Here is a 21684-nt window from a genome sequence, read left to right on the forward strand (position 1 = left end):
GTATGAAACTGTAAAAAATATGAAATTACTTTAGAAATAATAAATAGTATTAGCATTGTTTAATACTAATTTATTAACGAAATAAATCTCTTTCGTGAATCACGAAGCAAAGAGTGAGAAGAGAAAAAAAAAATTGAGTGAAGGAGCCGTGCCCAATTCAAATGCCGACAGGTAAAATAATTTCTGTAATTTAATTTTGATTAGGACACATGGATATCAAACATCTTATGTGGACGGAAAAGTTCATAGCAAATAGGGAACATTCTTATGTAGCAAAGCTAGAGGAGCATCTGGGCATGTGAAACTAGGCATTATTTAATAATAAGTTTCAGAACCAACTGGATCTAATTCTTGAAAGGGTATCGATGCTTAGAGCGTGTGCCCACTTTCGACAATCATTATTCTTTTAAATATCCAATTCCTGAATGCCCTACAGATCTCGATTTTAAAGCACACCGAGCGCTGATTCGAATGAAAATGAGATTGGAATCACCAAGCTTTCCCTTTTGGGACTTAGGAGAATCATCTTGTGATCTATGAAAATGATTGGGACAAACATGGAATTTATCATCTGAAACGCATAACTTTCGCATAACAAGTCCTCGGATACTTCATTGCTAATCTAACCACGGAAGTATGTTGACCATATCATCCGTACAGGGTACCAGCATAGTTCGGCTTGGTTCAGTGATTTAAGATTTTAATCACTCCAAGACTATCTCATCAGAGTAAGATATAGCTCAGACATTACCCTTCTACATTACGCTAAAAGGTTATCCAGCAGTTAAAAGAAAATCTGCGAATCATCAATTTTGATATTTTAACTAAGTTGCATAGCTCAACTGCTCATTAAAAGTAATAGAACTGATTCCCGTAGTCTAAACAGCAGGCGAAAAGAGTCCTTATCTCCTGTTACTGACTCCTGACATTTGCATGGCAAGTTGAACAATGATTTGAAACAGTTATCAGTGCACGTATAAAAGAGAAGAAATAAAGAGAAATACCTTTTCTTGTTTGAATCTGGAGCTAATTATTAATCAACTGTGCAGCGAGTTTCTGAACCAAACGAATGTTTTCAATTGTGAAGGAATACAGCACTTCAAATTAAATTTATAATAAAAGCCAAGAAGTAGAACAAATAATAGCAGTGAAGGATATCTTCTCATCAAACATAGGATGGTTAAGCATCAATAAACTGTTATTATTCACAATAGCTCGAACCAGTATTTCTTTGGCTTCCTCGTGTTTCTTCTTCAGCATGCTGCAAATCTGCAACAAATATCATCAAGAAGTCTATGTCATGAAGATGTTACGGACACACAGGAGGAAAACAAAGTATTGAGAATTCAAATGTTTCTCAGCTAATGCTAATTTGCCTATGTGGTCATGTCATTAGAAAGAAATTGATGCCATGCACATGCAGTGATACTACTGATGAAACTTAGCAATGGCACATCTCTGAAATTTGTCATGTCATCTTGCTTTACGTCATTGACAATCTGGTATTTCCAAGCCACTTGACTGAATTTTGACTCCATCAAAAGAGATTGAAAGACATATGCAGCGGAGTATATATAAATCACTGGATAGTAACATATGCAATCAATTGTTCACTTACATCCTCAAGCTCTTTTGCATAAGCTTCGGCCTTTGCAACATTTCCATCATTTTCCATAGCCAAAGAGATGTTTTGCTCTTCCATACTCAACTGTTGAGGCAGTTCAAGTCCAGAATGGGGATGGTTGCGGAGAACATTTATGGGGTCACTTTCTGGCTGATTATCACAATTAAAACACCAGAAAAAAAGAATTTTATGATAAGTTAGAAATTAGCTAGTCTGGCTATATATGTCTATGTAAATCCTAGTTGTTACTGTTGCTGCACGAACCTCTTCTTCAACAGTGCTTTCCGAAGTTTCCTTCAAATTTCTGCAAGAATGTGGGAGAAGCATATTTATCCAAAAAGCAGCCAATAATAATTGTTGCAACAAATATGCAAACAAATGAATGAAAACCTGCTTTCACTAGGTGACTGAGAAAGACGTTTTCGAGGATTCAATTGTTGCAGATTTTCATTTGATGCCTGCAAAGTTGCATCTTATAACATTAGTTATAGATCAGAACAATGGCACTATATATGTGGAGAAGATTTTTAACTTCAACATAATAAGCTATATTTTGAAAGAAAAAATAACAAAACCTCAGATGTTTTTCGCTTCAATGATGGAACCGGCAGAGTTTCTCTCTCAGCACTAACAATAGGATGGACAATCTTGGACGCTGTAAATCCTTGTACTTCCATGTTTTTCTCTGAGTTTCTCAAAGAACTGATTTCCCTTTTAAGTACAGAATTTGACTGATCTTTGTTCACTCCCAAAGTTCTATGTTAAGATATGCAGTCATCAAAAAGTTATATCACAAAAAAATCAGAAGGTATTAGGGAATATGAAGTTCCATATTCTCATCAGACCTTGAAATCTTCAAGCTAGAAAGATCAGGCATTCCCTTCCCAGCTTTAAGACCTTCAAGGGAAATCAACTTTGAGTTCCAAGTTGATCCAATACTTGAAACCACAGCTGCACTTGCTGGGGTATTAGACTTAGTTGCCCTATCAGTTGAGCTTGCAGGATTGACATTGCTACTGCATGATCATCAACTTCATAAAGCTTATACTGATAGTACAATGTTTATCACAATTGACATAATACATAATGTGTGTGCAGAACGCATAACAATTTGTCATATCAAATGCAGAAGATGAACCAGGAAACTGTAAGTCCACAATAACAATAAATGATGCCGAATTAATATCAAAACATGGTGGTCGCAGAAACTCTTTGGAGAAAATGTTAGTATTATATATGACATATGGACATGGCAGCATAGTTTGAGAACAATTTTACACATCACCAGTGCCAGGTAGAGTGAAGTAAACAAAGAGGTAATTCCAGAAATCCAGAAATGGTAAATTTTCAAATACAAATATTGAAAATGAGTTAAATTAGTTTCTTCATTCAGTGAGAATCCTGTCTGAGAGTTACAGCTAGTGAAATCTATAAATGGGCATGCCTACACCATGGTGCATTCATAATTTCAGGTATAGAGATCTCACCTGATATTACATAGATTTTTAACATTCTTTTCACTTCCTGGCAAAGCAGTCTCTTCTTTTTTCAACTCCATGGAAAGTGAGTTTGTGCCAGTCAGTTTTCTCTGGCTTTGTGCACCATGAACATTGAAGCCCTCCCTGTTAAAGCTGAAGGAAAAAGACTTTATTATTAGTACAAACTGCACTTGTCACAAAAGGCATATTTCACCTTTTTCCATTTGCAGGACAGAGGGAAGAAATTCCTTTGCTCGAAAATGAGGAAACCTTCAGACCAGCTGATGGTGGCTGACATAGTTGAGGTTCAATTTCCTTAGAACTTTTAAGAAACTTTGAACGGACAACTCCTGAATCTTTTTCCTTTGTTGGTATCGCTTTATCAACTATAGGTGCACTACATGAACTAACCAAAAACAAAAGAAGAAACATAAGTAATGCCAAAGAGAACCTGTTGTCCCCTGCATCAGACATACAGCGTTCAAAAAATCTTGCTGATTAAGCTCTTTATTTAGTAACAAAATACATGCACAAAGCACTAGTAAGACCATGAAAATTCACATGAACTAGTAATTCAGAGAGTTTTCCCGTATCTCTGCAGCTGTAGATAGAGATGAAAAATTACTTTCCTTCATATCTTCTTCTTCCACAATACACATTACTAAAGATATTTGCTGAATATTCACAAAATAGTAAATGTTATCGAGTTCTCATTCCCCATCATATCTGACTTGACTATAATAATTAGAAAAGAATTGGAAACTACAGAAGAAATTCGCAAGTTGTCCAACCTCTTCAGTGGAACCAAAACTTTTAAAGTTGATTTCTGGATATCTTTATCGGCCTTGCACTCATGCAGTCTTTCCTGTAAATGACTTGCAGCACAGGTAGCTTCAAGATCCAACTCATCTGGCATTGGCCCAGTTTCTGTTACATTTCCAGCCGGTCTTTCACTATAGGACTTTTCAATTTCTCCTCGGATGCTCTCTGATCCACTAGTCCATGATGCAGCCGAATTCTTCAACTGTGAGTTTTCGTGATTAGACCCACCAACAATCACTCTGTCAGAAACATTATGTTCTAAATTGCACTCTGAATTTTCTTTTGTAGCGAAGACACCGGCTTGAATACTTGATTCGGCATCCTGAGTAAAATCATTCCCATCAACAGCTTGGACAGGTAATATGTGTCTGGCCTTTTGAGCATATGGCACTGTTGGCATCGTCTTCTCCAGGGACTGACTCTGTTGATCTGCTTCTTCTGAACTAGCAGAAATTGTTTTCTCTGGCAAAGATTTTGATCCATGTGTTACAACCAGGTCTTCAATATTTCTATATCTTGAAGGAAATTTGTCACTTGAAGAAATTCCAGTCCCTTCACCATTTACAGTAGTCTCAACAACTGAAGTAGTTGTATTGTCTGATGCAAGAAGCTTGTCAGTTTGGCCATCATCAACATCAGCCGGGTTAACTTTTATACGCTGATATTTTCCACCATCAGCACCACCAGCTGGGTTAACTTTTAAACCTTGATTCTTGCCATCATCAACACCAGCTCGGTTAGCTTTCGAGCCCTGATGTATTTCCTCATCAACCTTAGCGGGGTCGACTTCAGCACCCTGATGTTCAATACGATCTGAATCAGGCCCTTTGCTGTCTAGGTTCTTTGCAGGAGTTTTCTCTCCTTCAGTTAAGGTTGGACCAAAATTGAAGTTATCCAAGCTATTTTGAAAAAGAAATTGTAACAAGTAAGCAATGTTAGAATTTAATTGATTTCAACTTGCAGTATATTCTTACATAATGAGGTCCTTTGTCTACTTACTCATTAAATTCAAAAGAGAAATTAAAGCAGTCTCGTTTTCCTCGATGATTTCCACTTGATGAATCTCCTTTAGAACTTTCCTTGGATTTTGCAGTATTTTTACATGGAGAGGAGAAATCAAGTTCAGGCATGTCCACCTTGAAGGATGCTAACTTGTCAAAATCACCATCTAGATTAAAATCCATATCCCTGAGACAGATATTAAGTTAGTATTAACTTAGAAAATGCATATTACCAGATATATCAATTAGACTAGTAAATGAGCATGCCCAAGTCCAAGCTATCACCCTCATGACAAGCAATTTATTTAGAAAATGTAAATGAGGAAGGACATGATGAACTGGGAACACAGGAAGTGTCTAAGATGAACAGCATCACAGTAACATAACATATTTAATAAGAAAGAATTATGACATGACAAATTATCAGGAATATAAAAATACCAAGGTTCACAGAAATATAGCATATTCAATAAGAAAGCAGATGTTAGGAACCTATGGTTTTGCCGAACTTACAAATTATCAAAGTTGAATGTCTTTTTCTTGCCACTAGAAACTGTATCAAAATTAAAATCCATTGGCTCATCTCCTACTGTTGAAAGTGTTTTCCAGGAGTTAAGGAATTCATTTCCAATTTCCTCATCTGCATTCAAGGTAATTTAAGACTTTAAAACATAGTTCATGCATGATAAGAACACAAGTAGAGAAAAGGTGAATGCTAAAAACTTCAGGCAACAAAGATGAAGAATTTCTAGGCAAAGCCTCTGTCTTAAGAGGTTGGATTGTGAAGCCACCCAAGGCAGATGTTAGAGGAATACTGATTATAAAATGAATTTAAGAGTGCGCATGCATGGTTGATATTAGAAACTTTAATAGTTCAAGTCCTAATAGTGAATATCATATATTTCTCTCCACTCTCCCTTTACATTTCTGTGCTAATAATGCAGCCAATTAGAGAGTTTTGTTATGCTAAAATATGAGAACTACAGAACTAAGCGATCACCACAAACTAGGAACTGCATAATGCCCATCCTTTCCATTCTCTACTACTACTTTCTCCATATTGTACGGTTAAAAAACTCAATGGCTTGACTTCCTTCATTTCATGTTGTGGATAAAAAGCAACTTAGACAATACCTAAAGGTGACTTTTTCTTTTGGGGATCAGTACATGCAGAATTTCCCTTCTGTGATTCTGCCATCTGCCTAGTTGTGGTTAAGCCCTGCAAACAACCAGAAGACAACTCTCAATTAAAATTAAGTATGACAAAAATTAAATTACATTATCTAACCATGGTGGAGTTTAAGCATCCTCGTCTGTGGTGACATAATATCAACATAAGTCGAGTAGGCTGATTTTAGCTTTTATTCACATATTTTAAAAAGAAAACAGCATAAACTAAAGCTGCATTGAAAAGAGCTCTTACAGAACGACAAGAAATAAGGCAAAGCTGTAATAAGGTCAATTAATAAACCTCCTGCACCAATATATCAGGTTTTAAATCCTTTCAAAAACCAGAAAAAAAAAAAAACATTTAAAAAAATCGGAAAAGAAAAACACTGATTATATTGCCAAAAAATTAGTTATGGAGGCATCATACGGTAGAAGCATGACCTAACTAGTCGAATTGACCCTAAAATTGAAAAAGGAGGTAGTGATTGTGGTAAAACAAATAAGTCAACCAAAAGCGAAACTAGACAAAAAGTTGAGCTCAATTTCATACAATCTTTTCAAGCCAAAGCTACTGTAAATGATTGCGTGATCTAATTTCACCGGAGAGAACAGATTTACAAACAAAAATATGAAACAAAAAGTACACTTGATTTACTGACGCAAGCGCACAAAGACTACTGGAAAGATATAATATGTAATCAAAACTCCCGCAAAACCTAATTTTGAATTGATTGAACATAACTATTTCGAGATTGCTTACAAAAAGAAAAAAGTTATACACGGTTGAAAGCAAAACCACATGGTTTCCAAAACTTATTTTCTGTCTCTATTACGCTAAATTATACATTTCTGAGTTTGAAAGAGAGAAACAGAGAGATTTGCCTTTGAAATGGATGCACTCGGCGGATGTTTGGACTGAGAGAAAAATGAGCAGGCTCTTGAGATCGAGAAGGGAAATGCAGTATGCAGGAAGTGGAGGGTTCCTTTTTGAATGTCCTCTATATTTATAGCTTTGGATTGCTAAGGCAGCTCATTCAGGTACGAGTATGAACCCTGAAAATATTATTTTTTTTGGGGTGGAGTGTAAACATATTTTTTTAAGACATTCAGGGACATGAAAATTATTTTTGTTTTTTTTTTAAATTATGTATTAAATAAAACTCTACTCTTATCCAAACTCCAAATAAAAAAAAAAATCAAAAGTTATTTTTTAAAATTACATTTCAAGGGAAATAAATTAACTTAAAACTTTATTTCAATATGAATAAATAAAGAAAAAAAGTTTAACTATTTCTTTTAGTTTTTCTATGGCATTTGAAAGTTCAAATCAAGAGAATATTTTAATCATTAATGCAATATAAAATTACTTGCAATAGCGTTTGTAATTTTATAAATATTAATTTATAATGTTTTAATTATTAAAAATATTATACTTTATATTTCAAAGCTAGCTTTTCTTTTAACATTATACTTTAATACTAATTTTAGTTAACATATTCAATTTATCAAATCTAACTTATTCTTTTTAAAATTTTTAATTTTGACATTATATTTTAATAGTAATATTTAATTTTAGATATTTAATTTATCAAATCTAACTCATATTTTTTTAATCCTTAATTTTAATATTATATTTGAATTATAATTATAATTTTAAATATTTGATAAAATTATCAGTCAAATTTACTGATATAATATGAACTTTAATAGTAAAAAAAGAATTAATTCAGCAATCACATTATTAAAATTATCATTTAAATACATAAAATTAATAAAATTTTAAAAAACTGCATATTAACTTTATATACTTAAATAACAATTTTTAATAATAGATTAACTCAATCATTTTAATATTTTATTATCAGAGTTTACTTATATCAGTAAATTTAGCTAATTATATATATATATATATATATATATATATATATATATAAATTTTTAAAAAATAAATAACTTAAATATGTATTATTATATTTTGATATTTTAATGCATAAAATTTAAATTTATGTGTAAATTTATTATTTATAATTAATAATTTATATTTCTAATTAAGTCATACTCTAATTATAAAAATTATATTTTAATTATATTTTTAATTAATAATTTAATTTTATATTTTAAGCTATATTTTTATATTTCTATTAGCTTAAAAAATTAATTATACAATTTTACGATTGTTTTAATTCTAAAAATGCATATATTTATATTTATAGTACTATTTTATTTTATGTAATATAAAAACCAATTGATATATATTTCTAAAACAATTTTTATATTATTGCAATATTAATTTTTTTTTTTAAACTAATATATTTTTAGAATATTAAGAGATTCAAGAAAGAAATTTGTAATTATTTAAATTAATGTTACATAAATATTTTAAATACTAAATATCTTATCAATATCATTTATAAAATTAATTTATGTTATTATTTTAAATTATTAATTTCATTAAATGTTAAAATTACAATTAATGTCAGTATTAATTAATAATAATAAATATATTAATTACTAAAAATATTTTAATAGTTATAAATTAATAGTTAAAAATAAATTATGATTTAAAACGACCCAGAAAACTATTATTTTGGCCGAGTATTTTCTTTTTTTCTTTTTCCAACTGGCGCACGAAACTTTAGGTTTAGATGTCCGACAAAAACAAAAAAAGGTTTAGTTGGTAGGTGAACGCCACTGAATTATATAACCTCTCCTATACAATAAGAAAAAAAATAGTATTATATTCTCAAATGTTCCACACCTTCGCGGTTGCCACCTTTGACTGATCCACCAATTATTAATTTCAACAAGATGCTCTCTCTTAACAAAGACAGGCTCGAGGGTTGGTAGCTCAAAGGTAACCCAGGGTTGGTGGGCAAGAACAACTCCATTTCCAAAATCCATATATACAGATTACATATCCATCGACCACTAACCCCAGTCATCAACAAGATAGATCAAGAAAACCTGTCAAGAACTACAATGGCAGTTAACATCAGAGAAACTACTATAATCCATCCTTCTGCTACCCCCTTCTCTGAAGACCATACTCTCCCTCTCTCTCACCTCGATACCGATCGTAACATGAATGTTACTTTCCGTTACCTTCGCGTTTATGTGAACAATAACAGCACTGCCACCAACACTACCCACCCTTTCAATGTCATCGCCACCGCCCTTTCCTCCGCTCTAGTCCACTACTACCCTCTCGCCGGCACTCTCCGCCGTAGCGATAAAGATAACCGTCTTGAGGTGTTTTGCTCCAGAGACCAAGGTGTGCCTCTTATTAATGCAACGGTTAACTGCACGTTAGAAACACTCAACTACTTTGATGACCCGGATTATGATTTCGTGGAGCGGTTGGTACCCGACCCGAGTTTGGATGAAGGGATGATTAATCCATGTGTGCTTCAAGTTACGCTGTTCGAGTGTGGTGGGTTTACTTTAGGTGCTGCAATTCGTCATGTGGTGTGTGACGGGCTTGGGGCTACGCAGTTTTTCAATGCTATGGCAGAGTTGGCTCGCGGCGCGGATCGGATTTCGGTTGAGCCGGTCTGGGATAGGGTGAATTTGTTGAGTCCGAGAGACCCGCCCCGGTTTGATGGACCGGTGAGTGAGTTTCTGGGTTTGGAGAAAGGGTATGAGCCGTATGGCCAGACGGTTGGTAAGGTAGTTAGGGAATGTTTTAATGTGAAGGATGAGTGGCTGGATGGATTCAAGAATTTGCTGCTTCAAAAGAGTGGCTATAATTTTACCACGTTTGAGGCTTTGGGTGCATTCCTATGGCGAGCGAAGTAAGTTACTTTATTTTATTTTCTTTTGATAACTAAATTTGTTTTTGATTGAGGATTAATTGGTATTACCTGGATAAAGTAATAGAATTCAAGACTTGCTATAATTTTAATATTCCAATAGACATACCCATTTGAGAATAATCCTCCCTACATGAAGGGCATGCCACAATTTTTAGAAGGAGTTGCAGCATAATTAGTGATGATGCTGTTTTATTTATGTAAGCACTAGATATATAAAAGCTAAAATAGAAAAAATCTTTGTATCTGTAAATTGCTGTCTTCTAACTGCAAAATTTCATTGAAATAACAGAGTTAAAGCCACAGGAGTTCCTCGTGATGAGATAGTGAAGTTCACATATGCAATGAACATAAGGAGACTGGTAAAACCACCGTTGCCGCTTGGCTACTGGGGAAATGGCTGTGTTCCAATGTATGCACAGCTTCTTGCCAAAGAGCTACTAGAGCAACCCATTTGGAAAACAGCTGAGGTGATTAAGAAGAGTAAAATCAATGCCACCGATGATTATGTGCATTCTTTTATCGACTTCCAAGCAGTACATTATGCGGATGGCATTACAGCAGGAAATAGAGTGAGTGGATTCACAGATTGGAGACACTTGGGCCATTCAACTGTGGATTTTGGGTGGGGAGGTCCAGTTACTGTCTTGCCTCTTTCAAGACATTTAGTTGGAAGTGTGGAGCCTTGCTTTTTCTTGCCTTACTCATCGGCAAATGCAGGCAAGAAAGATGGGTTCAAGGTGCTAGTCACTTTGCAAGAATTTGCTGTGCCTGCTTTCAAGAAAGAGATGGAGAAGTTTAACAACCAAGACTTTGAATAGACATGCAAATAGCCTCTTTACTGTTATTCCTTTTTGTAATTTAAGCAAACACTTGCCGCTTCACCACCTCATGGTTTGCTGAATCTGTGAAATTCACAGGCAAAAATAAAGAGAAAGTGGGCTGAGGACTAAATAGCACTAGCGGGCCTCTGCTTTACCATCTGAGTTCCTGATGTCGTTGAAACTGTAAAAATTAAATTTGGACCGACATTTATGAAAGGCTCCATGGTGATTTTTTTTTCTTGCCATAAGAAGATTGAATTGATTTCTTTTTTATTGGGTTTTGACTTTTGCGTGGAATTAGACAAAATGATGGGCATCTAAATAAAGAATGAGATAAAAATAAGCAAATAGTGGATAATTTATAATTTAATTTATAAAATTTATTTATGAATCTAAAATTTATATACTTAAGTTAATTTAGTATTCTAAATTATTAAATTTGTATGAAATTTATAATAACTAAACTAAATTTTAACAAAGTATGTAGAATTCTTAAATAAATTTTACATTAGTAAGTCAATATATTTCATAACATAAAATATCTCTTTTAATTCTCTCATTGTTATTTTATTTTTCTTCTCATGTTTTTTTTTAAATAAAATAAGATTTTCTATAAATTTTAACCAAACATAAAATTAAAATTATTTAACAAATTTTCTTTCATTTTTCATCTTCTAAGGATCATTTACTCTTTAATATTGAAGATGATGTGTAATAGATCAAATTCTTAACTTTTCTGGGCAACTTGTAAAAAATATCAATTCATCCCAATTAAAATATTTAATTCATAAAAAAAATATTAATTTTATTTTTAAATCTCATACTAAAAGTTATATAAAAATTAATTTTTATTAAATTAGAGTAAAACTAATGTAACATAATTTTAAATTCTAATTAAAAAATGCAAAGGAAAGGTAACCGTAATCGTATCGTCTCTTACTATTCCACATTTTGGCTTAGGCTTTCTCTGGCTTTTCTACTCGTCTGGCATTCTGTTCTCCTTTGTCTTATTATTTCATTTTAAAACATCTTTTTTTGTTATTATTCCTTTTAGTAGGTTGAAAATCTACTTTGTTATTAGCTTAGGTTGGGTTGAATTTTCAGTCTTCGTGCCCGGAGTTCATCCCGAGGCCGAAGTGCACGTAGTGACCTCTCTTACTTTGGGCCTTTGTTTGATAAGGAATGGTCGGTTTGTTAGTCTTAATCCAGCGACTGGCCTTGCTCCGAGCGATATCCGAAGTATGGTTCGCTCGCTAGTTATATGCTTAACACATGCATTTGAGGTTTTTAGAGACCCTAATTCCTTCTTTCAGACATGCAAGCCTTAGTTTTCACTTCCAGCCTTCCCTGATAAATGAGGAGAATCGCTCTTCCCTATCAAATGTGAGAAGGAATCTATAAAAGCTGCCCTCCCGTTCCTCCTTACCTTAAGGGTGTCTCACTATACAAGGTATACACAGTTCAGCAGAGTATAAACAAAGGAGATGAGCATGCATCGCTATTTCACACAAAACCTTCCCTAGAAAATTGGATTCGTCAATAATGGACCTGAACACTATTGAAGTCTTGGGACTATGGAACCTACCCCACATTGGAGGAGAGAACCTCTCTCTGACTCGGATAATATACCCCCAAGAACAGTCTTTAGGCGTGTCCACCTGCCAAAGAAAATTCCGGCGAAGATTTTTCCTCTTAACCTAACACGACTAGAGATTCTTAATGGCTTTGACGAAATCTTCTAGTAGGCGCTATCTGGTTGAAATTCTAAGTCAAAAGAGATCCTGGTGTATAGTCCATCATCTTTGTTAGAGGGCTCCCAGCTGATTTGTTAGCTGCTACAAATAGGGATGAAAGCACGAAATGGAATAGGATAAAGAGTTGTCGTTCTCTTTCCAGCCATAATTATAGTCTTAGACTTATAAGTTCTTCTCCTCGCGATCCAGTGCCGTTGCAGCAGGGCCACAATACAGTAGTTACTGTTCTCTTCTCTGTTGTATAGGCATAGATGGGGTAGGCAACTCAAGCAAGACAGAACTACAGAACTAACTAAGCAGTAGCCACCTGAAGACAGAAGAGCACCTGAATAAAGAGCCAACCATCAACCAATCGCCCTGTAGTTTTCTTTGCTAGAGCGCAGGTTTGGTTCCTACTCTGACTAAGGAGTTGAAGCCGAAACAGATTCATCCGTGCTACTTTCCTTGTTGAGGGAAGGTAGGCTAATCCAGTACTCGACTTAGCAGCGAGGTTAGGAAGTTAGGAATTCTATTTAGATTCCTCGCCCGATAAAAAGAACTCAATCTTTGTTTCGTAGCAGGTCGGGGTACAAAAAGAATCTTCAGAGTTGGGTTGGTTCTTAGTGCTGTTAAAGCTCTTTCTGAGCTAGTTTTTAGGGTAGGTGATATGGACATGGCCAAGCTTAAAGATGGACTTGATGAAGAGGACAACAAGAAAACCAAAGATAAAGATAAGGATCCATTGAGCATGCTACAAGGTCCAATTACAAGGTCAAGGTCCAAGAAGCTACAAGAAGCCTTAATTGGCTATATGCAAGATTGGGCTAGTCAAGGAAGCTCAATTGGTCATGCTAGGATAGGCCCAAGTAAAGACATGACTGAATGGGCTTTATTTAATGTTTTGCAAGTCCAAGTACATGAAAACTAATGTGGGCTAATATTTGGGCTGAAATCTCTTATTTAAGTTCAGAACAATGTTATTTCCTATTTTTCTTATGTGGCGGCTAGGTTTAATAGTTTTACTAGGGTTTCTTATGTTAGGTGGCTATAAAAACGCCCCTTAAGGTGTGTTTTAGGCGATTCAAATCTTGATTAAATTATAGTAGTTGTTTCCTTTGCATATTTGCTTGAATTCTTGAATTCATGTTGAATACATAAACCACTTATCAAGGAATTGATCTATCCTTGTGGCGTGTTAAGGGTTAGGGTTTAAAGAACTTAGTTTTCTTTAGGTTCTAATCTTGATCAACCATACATTGTAATCTGATTTAAGCGGTTCTTGGGTTTTGAAACTCAATTTGTTCTTGGGTTTCTAAGATAGTAATTCACGGGTTCATAATCATTAGGGTTCGTGGTTCTAATCCTTGGAGGTTCTTAACATTTGGTATCAGAGCTTTGGCTCTTAAATTAGGTTATTTATCCCTTTTTCTTTAAGTTATTGTTTGTTTTCCTTGAATTCTTGATATTGTTCTTGAAGTATTCTTGGTATTCTTGAAATCTACATTGTTTAGTTCTTGATTCTTGTAATTTTGATTCTGATTCAAAAAAAAAGGTCTGATTGGTTTGATTGTCTTCGTTAGTGGAAAAACGTGTTTGGTGTTGAAATTATTATTCTTGGTGTGTTTATATAGATATTAGGGTTGTTAAAAGATTCCTATTACAGCTGGTCTTAAAATTTTCCTAAAATTAAGAGGAAATTAGAGAGATTTTCATAATCCTACACAAATAAGGATTAGGTGGTTGTTTGGGAAGATTCAAAGGGACATTAAATTCCAATAACCTGAGCCCTATACATACTATCTTATTTGAATTAATTCAGCTCTAAATTCGTTTTTGTCCTTCATTTATTCTCTTCTTTATGTGTCTTTTGAGTTTGGGCAGATTTGACATATTTAAAGCATAAAGAGGTAACCTTCTTTCTTGATCAACCTTCCTTGTGATTTTTGCTTCCTAAATCTGTTCCTTACATGTTTTATACATCAAATTGAAGTTTTAATTCATTCTTGAGCTTTAAAATCTTGTTTCCAATGTTGTTTGGTTAGAAATTTCCATTCGGGTTGAAACTTGATTGCTTGGTTCTTGAACTTAATTTCTTGTTTCTTTCACCTTATTTTTGTTCCTTTTACATTCCCATTGCTTCTTTTTGAGTTTTTCATTGTTCTTGATTCATTAAACACTTGTTTTTGTTACTGTTCCTTTTTTTCCTATTTCAAGCTGAATTGCATCTTTCTTGTTTCTTACATCTAGATTGTTTCTTTATATGTGATTTGCATCCGTTTGAAGTTTTTGCTTATTTGTAGTTCTAATTTTATTGAAAGCGTGACTATTTGTTTAATTTTCTTGACTTTTGCGTTTTGCCTCAACTAAGCTTTTTAGATCATAATTCTTGGTGCATTGCAAGCATAGTGAAATAACTTGATGTGTGGTTATTGATTCACATAAGAATCCTTGAAAACAAGCTGAGTGGTGTGAGTTTTCAGCCTTGTGTGATCATTCTTGATTGTGCGAAACACGAGTGACCATCCCCATTAATTGAGAGTAAACACGTGAGGGAGTGTTGGTGAGGTCCTTAATTTCCTTCGATTTATTTATTATTATTTTTATTGCATACTAACTCTTATTGCAGCATGTCAAGTGGTTCTAGTGGAGGTAATAATGTACCAACTACCGGCATACCCGCGGCACAAATACATGAAAATGAGAGGGTGCAACGAAGCATAAGAAATATGAATGAGCAAATGGAGAGGTTACAACTTGACATGGTAGCCCAACGAAGGGAAATGGTAACCAATCAACAAGCCATTATGAACCAATATAATGCACTTGCCCGAGGTTTGGGAAATAGGCTTAATGAAGGGGGGAATGTGCAAGGTAATCATGGGCAGCCAATTGGGGTGAATGAGGATGACTTTGATGAGGGTTTTGAGGAGTATGATAATGCATCCTATGGTGGGGTTGGTAGAGGCATGGGTAGAGGAGCTAGGAGATACCAAAATCTTGGTAGAGGTAGAGGATACTTTGGTGGTGAGTTTGGTGGTTATGGGAACTATGATGATGTTGATAGGAACTTGGGTAGTATCAAACTTAGGATTCCTACCTTCTTGGAGAAAACTGATCCGGAGGCATATTTGGAGTGGGAAAAGCGAGTTGACCTTATCTTTAATTGCCATAACTTTTCAGAGGAGAAAAAGGTGAAATTGGTGGTTACCTAATTTAGTGACTATGCTATAGTTTGGTGGGATCAGTTAGTGGTTAGTAGAAGGAGGAACATAGAAGAGCCTATTGGTAGTTGGATTGCACTCAAAACTATCATGAGAAGGCGTTTTGTACCTAAACATTACCATAGAGAGTTACATCAAAGACTCCAATCTTTGAGGCAAGGTACAAAGAGTGTTGAAGATTATTATAAGGAGATGAAAATGCTCATGACTAGGGCTGATTTGGATGAGGATAGAGAAGCTACCATGGCACGATTCATTAGTGGGCTTAATAAGGAGATTGCTGATAGGATAGAGTTGCAATATTATGTGGAGCTTGAGGAGTTAGTTCACCTTGCAATTAAGGTAGAAAAGCAACTAAAACCTAGAGGGACAAAAAGATTTGAATATAAGGGCACTTCGAGTGGGAGGCCACATTGGTCTAATTCTTGGAAAGGAGGTAAGAAAGGTGATGATAAGGTTATTCCCAATGACAACAAAGGGAAAAGCATTTCAGGCAACAAAGACACATCTAAACCAGAAATTAACAAAGAAAAGAATAGAGACATCAAGTGTTTCAAATGCTTGGGGCATGGCCATATTACTTCACAATGTCCAAACAAGCGGGCAATGGTGGCTAGAGACCATGGGGAGATTGAAACAGCAAGTGAAGAGAGTGATAATGATGATGAGATACCATAATTGGAAGGCGGCAGCGATGATTGCATTGAGGATCCTATGAGAGGTGAGCTCTTGGTGGCTAGGCGCACACTAAGCGTTCAAATGAAGGAAGATGATACCTTGGAGCAACAAAGAGACAACATTTTCCACACAAGATGCCATGTACAAGGTAAGACTTGTCTTGTTATTATTGATAGTGGTAGTTGTACAAATGTTGCTAGCACTTTAATGGTTGAAAAATTAGGTTTAAATCTAATTCCACATCCTAAACCTTATAAATTATTATGGTTAAATAATTGTGGTGAGATCAAAGTGAATAAGCAAGTTGTTGTACCTTTCACAATTGGTAGATATTCAGATGAGGCGCTATGTGATGTAGTGCCAATGCATGCTGGCCATATCTTGTTAGGTAGGCCATGGAAATTTGATACAAAGAGCTTTCCATGATGGCTTTCTAAATAGGTACTCATTTGTGAAGGATGGGAGAAAAGTTACTTTGACACCTCTTTCTCCTAAGGAAGTGTATGATGACCAATGTAAGTTGGAAAGAGAGAGGCGTGAGGCTGAAAATAACAAAAATGAGCATGAAAACCCAAAGGGTGAGATTCAGCCTAAAGAGAAAACAAACGCAAATGGTAGTTTTTTGGCTAGGGAAAGTGAAGTTAGGCATACATTTCATTCAAGTCGGATGTTATTTCTTGTTACTTATAAAGATGTATATTTGAACACTACTGAACTTGATCTTTCCTTGCCGAGTGTGTTTGCTACTCTTTTGCAGAAATTTGCTGATGTCTTTCCCGAGGAAATGCCAAGTGGATTACTTCCTCAAAGAGGGATAAAACATCAAATAGACTTTATACCCGGGGCTTCCATACCAAATAGACCAGCCTATAGAAGTAATCCAGAGGAGACAAAGGAGCTTCAAAGGCAAGTGGAAGAACTGATGTCAAAGGGGTATGTGCATGAGAGCTTAAGTCCTTGTGCGGTTCCAGTGATTTTGGTTCCAAAGAAGGATGGCACATTGATAATGTGTGTGGACTGCCGTGCAATCAATAAAATAACGGTAAAGTATCGTCATCTCATTCCTAAGTTAGATGATATGCTTGATGAGTTGCATGGTGCATGTTTGTTTACTAAGATTGATTTGCGTTCTGGTTATTATCAAATTCGCATGAAAACTGGTGATGAGTGGAAAATGGCTTTTAAGACTAAGTATGGTCTTATGAGTGGTCAGTTATACCGTTTGGGCTTACAAATGCACCTAGTACTTTTATGAGGTTGATGAACCATGTCTTGCGTGAGTGTCTTGGTAAATTTGTGGTTGTGTATTTTGATGATATTTTAGTTTATTCCAAGTCCATTGATGATCATGTCATGCATGTGCGTAGGGTTCTAGACATTCTTAGGGTAGAAAAATTGTATGCCAATTTGAAAAAGTGTGCTTTTTGCATGGATAAAGTTAATTTCCTTGGTTTTGTTGTTAGTTCAAAGGGGCTCGAGGTTGATGTGGAGAAAGTGGAAGCAATTAGGGAGTGGCCAACACCTAAAAACATTAGCCAAGTTAGGAGTTTTCACAACTTGGCTAGTTTCTATAGGAGGTTTATTAAGGACTTTAGTAGTATAGCTGCACCTTTGAATGAAATTGTCAAGAAAAATGTTGGGTTTACTTGGGGTGATGCACAAGAACATGCTTTTAATATGCTTAAAGATAAGTTGTGTGCTGCTCCTTTGTTGGTTTTACCTAACTTTGACAAAACCTTTGAGATTGAGTGTGATGCTAGTGGCATTGGGATTGGGGCTGTTTTGATGCAAGAGGGCAGACCTATATGCTATTTTAGTGAAAAACTAAATGGAGCAGCCTTTTGGTACCCAACCTATAACAAAGAACTCTATGCTTTGGTTCGGGCCTTGCAAACATGGCAACACTATTTATGGCCCAAAGAATTTGTCATCCACATAGATCATGAGAGTTTGAAGCATCTCAAGGGGCAAGACAAACTGAACCGAAGACATGCTAAGTGGATGGAGTTCATTGAGACATTCCCATATGTGATCAAATACAAGAAAGGTAAGGAGAATGTGGTTGCTGATGCACTATCTCGCAGGTATGCTTTACTTACTACTCTTGATTCTAAATTGTTGGGCTTTGAGTTCATAAAAGAGTTGTATGTGAGTGATAATGATTTCAGCGGCATGTTTACAACTTGTGCTAATGGGGCTGTTTTTGCTGATTTTTATGTGTTTAAGGGGTTTTCCTTAAAGAAAAATCGCCTTTCTATTTCTAATTGTTCTTTGCGGGCTGTATTGGTCAGGGAAGCACATGGGGGCGGTTTAATGGGTCATTTTGGGGTGCAAAAGACTTATGATATTCTGATTGAGCATTTTTATTGGCCATGCATGAAATGTGATGTGCATAAAATTTGTGGTCAATGCATTGTGTGTTTGAAAGCTAAGTCCAAATTGCAACCCCATGGGTTATATACACCTTTACCTATTCCTGATGTTCCTTGAACAGATTTGTCTATGGACTTTGTACTTGGTTTGCCGAGATCTAGGAAAGGTAGAGATAGTATATTTGTTGTTGTGGATAGGTTTAGTAAAATGGTTCACTTTATCCCTTGCCATAAAAGTGATGATGCTGTCCATATTGCTGATTTGTTTCTTAGGGAAGTTGTGCATTTGCATGGAGTACCTAGGACCATTGTTAGTGATAGAGATGTTAAATTTCTAAGTCACTTTTGGCATGTGCTATGGGGTAAGTTAGGAACTAAATTGCTTTTTTCTACTACTTGCCATCCACAAACAGATGGACAAACTAAAGTTGTGAATAGGACCTTGGTTCAATTGCTTCGTGCTTTGATTTCTAGGAATTTAAAATCTTGGGAGGATTTGTTGCCATATGTTGAATTTGCATATAATAGAGTTGTTCATAGCACTACACACACTTCACCATTTAAAATTGTATATGGCTTTAATCCTTTAACTCCTATTGATTTGATTCCTTTGCCTCTTAACAAGCTTGTTAGTGTTGAAGGTTCTTCTAAGGCAGATTTGGTTAAAAAGCTACACAAACAAGTTAAAGAGAGAATTGAGAAGCAAAATGCAAAAGTGGCCGAAAAGGTTAATAAAGGACGAATTCCAATGGTATTCCAACCTGGAGATTGGGTTTGGGTGCATTTTCGCAAGGAAAGGTTCCCAAATCAAAGAAAGTCTAAAATAAGTCCGAGGGGTGATGGTCCATTTCAAGTCCTTGAGAGGATCAATGACAATGCCTACAAGATTGATTTGAAAGGTGAGTATAATGTGAGTGGTACATTTAATGTTGCTGATTTGAGTCCTTTTGATATAGATGATAAACTTGATTTGAGGACGAATCATCCTAAAGAATGAGGGAATGATATAGACATGGCCAAGCTTAAAGATGGACTTGATGGAGAAGACAACAAGAAAACTAAAGATAAAGCTAAGGATCCATTGAGCATGCTACAAGGTCCAATTACAAGGTCAAGGTCCAAGAAGCTACAAGAAGCCTTAATTGGCTATATGCAAGATTAGGCTAGTCAAGGAAGCTCAATTGGTCATGCTAGGATAGGCCCAAGTAAAGACACAACTGAATTGGCTTTATTTAATGTTTTGCAAGTCCAAGTACATGAAGACTAATGTGGGCTAATATTTGGGCTGAAATCTCTTATTTAAGTTCAAAACAATGTTATTTCCTATTTTTCTTATATGGCGGCTAGGTTTAATAGTTTTACTAGGGTTTCTTATGTTAGGTGGCTATAAAAACGCCCCTTAAGGTGTGTTTTAGGCGATTCGAATTTTGATTAAATTATAGTAGTTGTTTCCTTTGCATATTTGCTTGAATTCTTGAATTCTTGTTGAATACATAAACCACTTATCAAAGAATTGATCTATCCTTGTGGCGTGTTAAGGGTTAGGGTTTAAAGAACTTAGTTTTCTTTAGGTTCTGATCTTGATCAACCATACCTTGCAATCTGATTTAAGCGGTTCTTGGGTTTTGAAAATCAATTTGTTCTTGGGTTTCTAAGATAGTAATTCACAGGTTCATAATTATTAGGGTTTGTGGTTTTAATCCTTGGAGGTTATTAACAATAGGTTACTCAGTTGCTGAAAGAGGGTAGGGAATTGGTTCTGGCCTACTTTCTTTGGCCGAGGGATTTGAAGATGCTCGACCAACGGGAGAGGACGATGAGCTCCTTTCTTTGTGCGCCGAGACTAGGTTGGCAGGGAGTAGCGGGTCTGGTTCCGCTTACAACCTTGCCTATTTCGGGGCTAAGCCGAGTAGAAGACGAAGCAACTAGCTCAACAGAAAGCGGGTAAGCAGATCCTGTAGCGGGATTGGCTAACTTGAACTCCTTTGTCAACCTTTCATTGTTTAGTTCAAAAAAATTTACATAGAAGAAAGGGTTTTTATATCTTTTTTTTAATCGAGTTCATATAATACGATTGAAGTGGAGGCTCAAGCGGAGGCTCGTTTACTTATGTTTTCTCATATGAATCTCTTATCTCCAACTATTGGAGATCCCATTTCCGTACCAACTCAAGATATGCTTATTGGGCTCTATGTATTAACAAGCAGGAATCGCCGAGGTATATTATAATGTATAATGTTAATTTTCAAAAATTTCTAATTTCTATTTTAAAATTAATTTAAATTCTAGAGTTTCTTACTTTTTTATAACAAATATCAACAATATTTCTATTCCCTCTTCAAATAGAAATATTATCAAATAGGAATATTATCGCAGATTTTTTCTTTTTGTTTCTTTTTATTGAAATTAAAAAGAAAAAAGGTACTTTTTCAATATGAAAAAAAAAATGAGAAGGTCATCTTATTCATTTGAAATTATTTCAACTTTTAAAATTATATAAAAAGTAGACTTTGCATTTTTTCAGTCTATCCAATACTAAAATAATGGGTCAGTGATTCAATTGATGGCTTAATTGTTCACTATTAGATCTTAATAACTTAATATAATTAGAATTATTTAATTTAATATGTTAGAATTTATTTGAAATATTTTTAGTAACTATTAAACTTTATTAGGAATGAAGATCGAAATATGTAAAGTTAAATGTTTTGTTCTAATTCAATTAGAAAGTTTACCAGGATTTATCCTTTCTCAAAAGAGTCGGTGAGAATTACTTACAAGGCTCATTGAATATTTCATTTAGTAATAGTTGGTTCCAAGATTCAAAGAGAACTGAAGGCTTATTAATTTAAAGAAACTGAAAAAATGTGAGATTTAGAATTGAATGAAAGGGGAGTCATCGGTTCACTGGTGATTACATAGGAGGCGAAACTGTATATAATTGAAAATTAA

At 35.0% G+C, this 21684-nt stretch overlaps 2 protein-coding genes across 5 annotated transcripts; one reads left to right on the top strand and one right to left on the bottom strand.

Annotated features, from left to right (window-relative positions):
- Window positions 1-736: 736 nt before the first annotated feature.
- Window positions 737-7272, bottom strand: LOC8259196 (uncharacterized protein At4g18490). Of its 4 annotated transcripts, XM_048373571.1 has the most exons (15): window positions 6978-7272; window positions 6060-6144; window positions 5439-5565; window positions 4924-5112; window positions 3894-4823; window positions 3317-3508; window positions 3112-3255; window positions 2470-2640; window positions 2200-2380; window positions 2015-2082; window positions 1889-1928; window positions 1619-1774; window positions 1159-1269; window positions 1005-1071; window positions 737-922 (listed from the first exon to the last, which is right to left on the bottom strand). In XM_048373571.1, the coding sequence occupies exons 2-14, from the start codon at window positions 6121-6123 to the stop codon at window positions 1027-1029; spliced, it is 2418 nt and encodes an 805-aa protein (XP_048229528.1). In that variant the 5' UTR covers window positions 6124-6144; window positions 6978-7272; the 3' UTR covers window positions 737-922; window positions 1005-1026. The 4 variants fall into 4 exon arrangements, 3 of the variants coding, with proteins under 3 accessions (XP_048229528.1, XP_048229527.1, XP_048229529.1); XR_007215702.1 differs by having other exon boundaries at window positions 1005-1269; XM_048373570.1 differs by having other exon boundaries at window positions 737-1269.
- Window positions 7273-8842: 1570 nt separating this feature from the next.
- LOC8259195 (spermidine sinapoyl-CoA acyltransferase) lies at window positions 8843-10973 on the top strand. The gene is made up of 2 exons (XM_002522489.4): window positions 8843-9886; window positions 10197-10973. The coding sequence occupies exons 1-2, from the start codon at window positions 9075-9077 to the stop codon at window positions 10723-10725; spliced, it is 1341 nt and encodes a 446-aa protein (XP_002522535.1). The 5' UTR covers window positions 8843-9074; the 3' UTR covers window positions 10726-10973.
- The last annotated feature ends 10711 nt before the right edge of the window (window positions 10974-21684 follow it).

This window comes from Ricinus communis, chromosome 5 (assembly GCF_019578655.1).
Source record: "Ricinus communis isolate WT05 ecotype wild-type chromosome 5, ASM1957865v1, whole genome shotgun sequence".
Classification (NCBI taxonomy): Eukaryota; Viridiplantae; Streptophyta; class Magnoliopsida; order Malpighiales; family Euphorbiaceae; genus Ricinus; species Ricinus communis.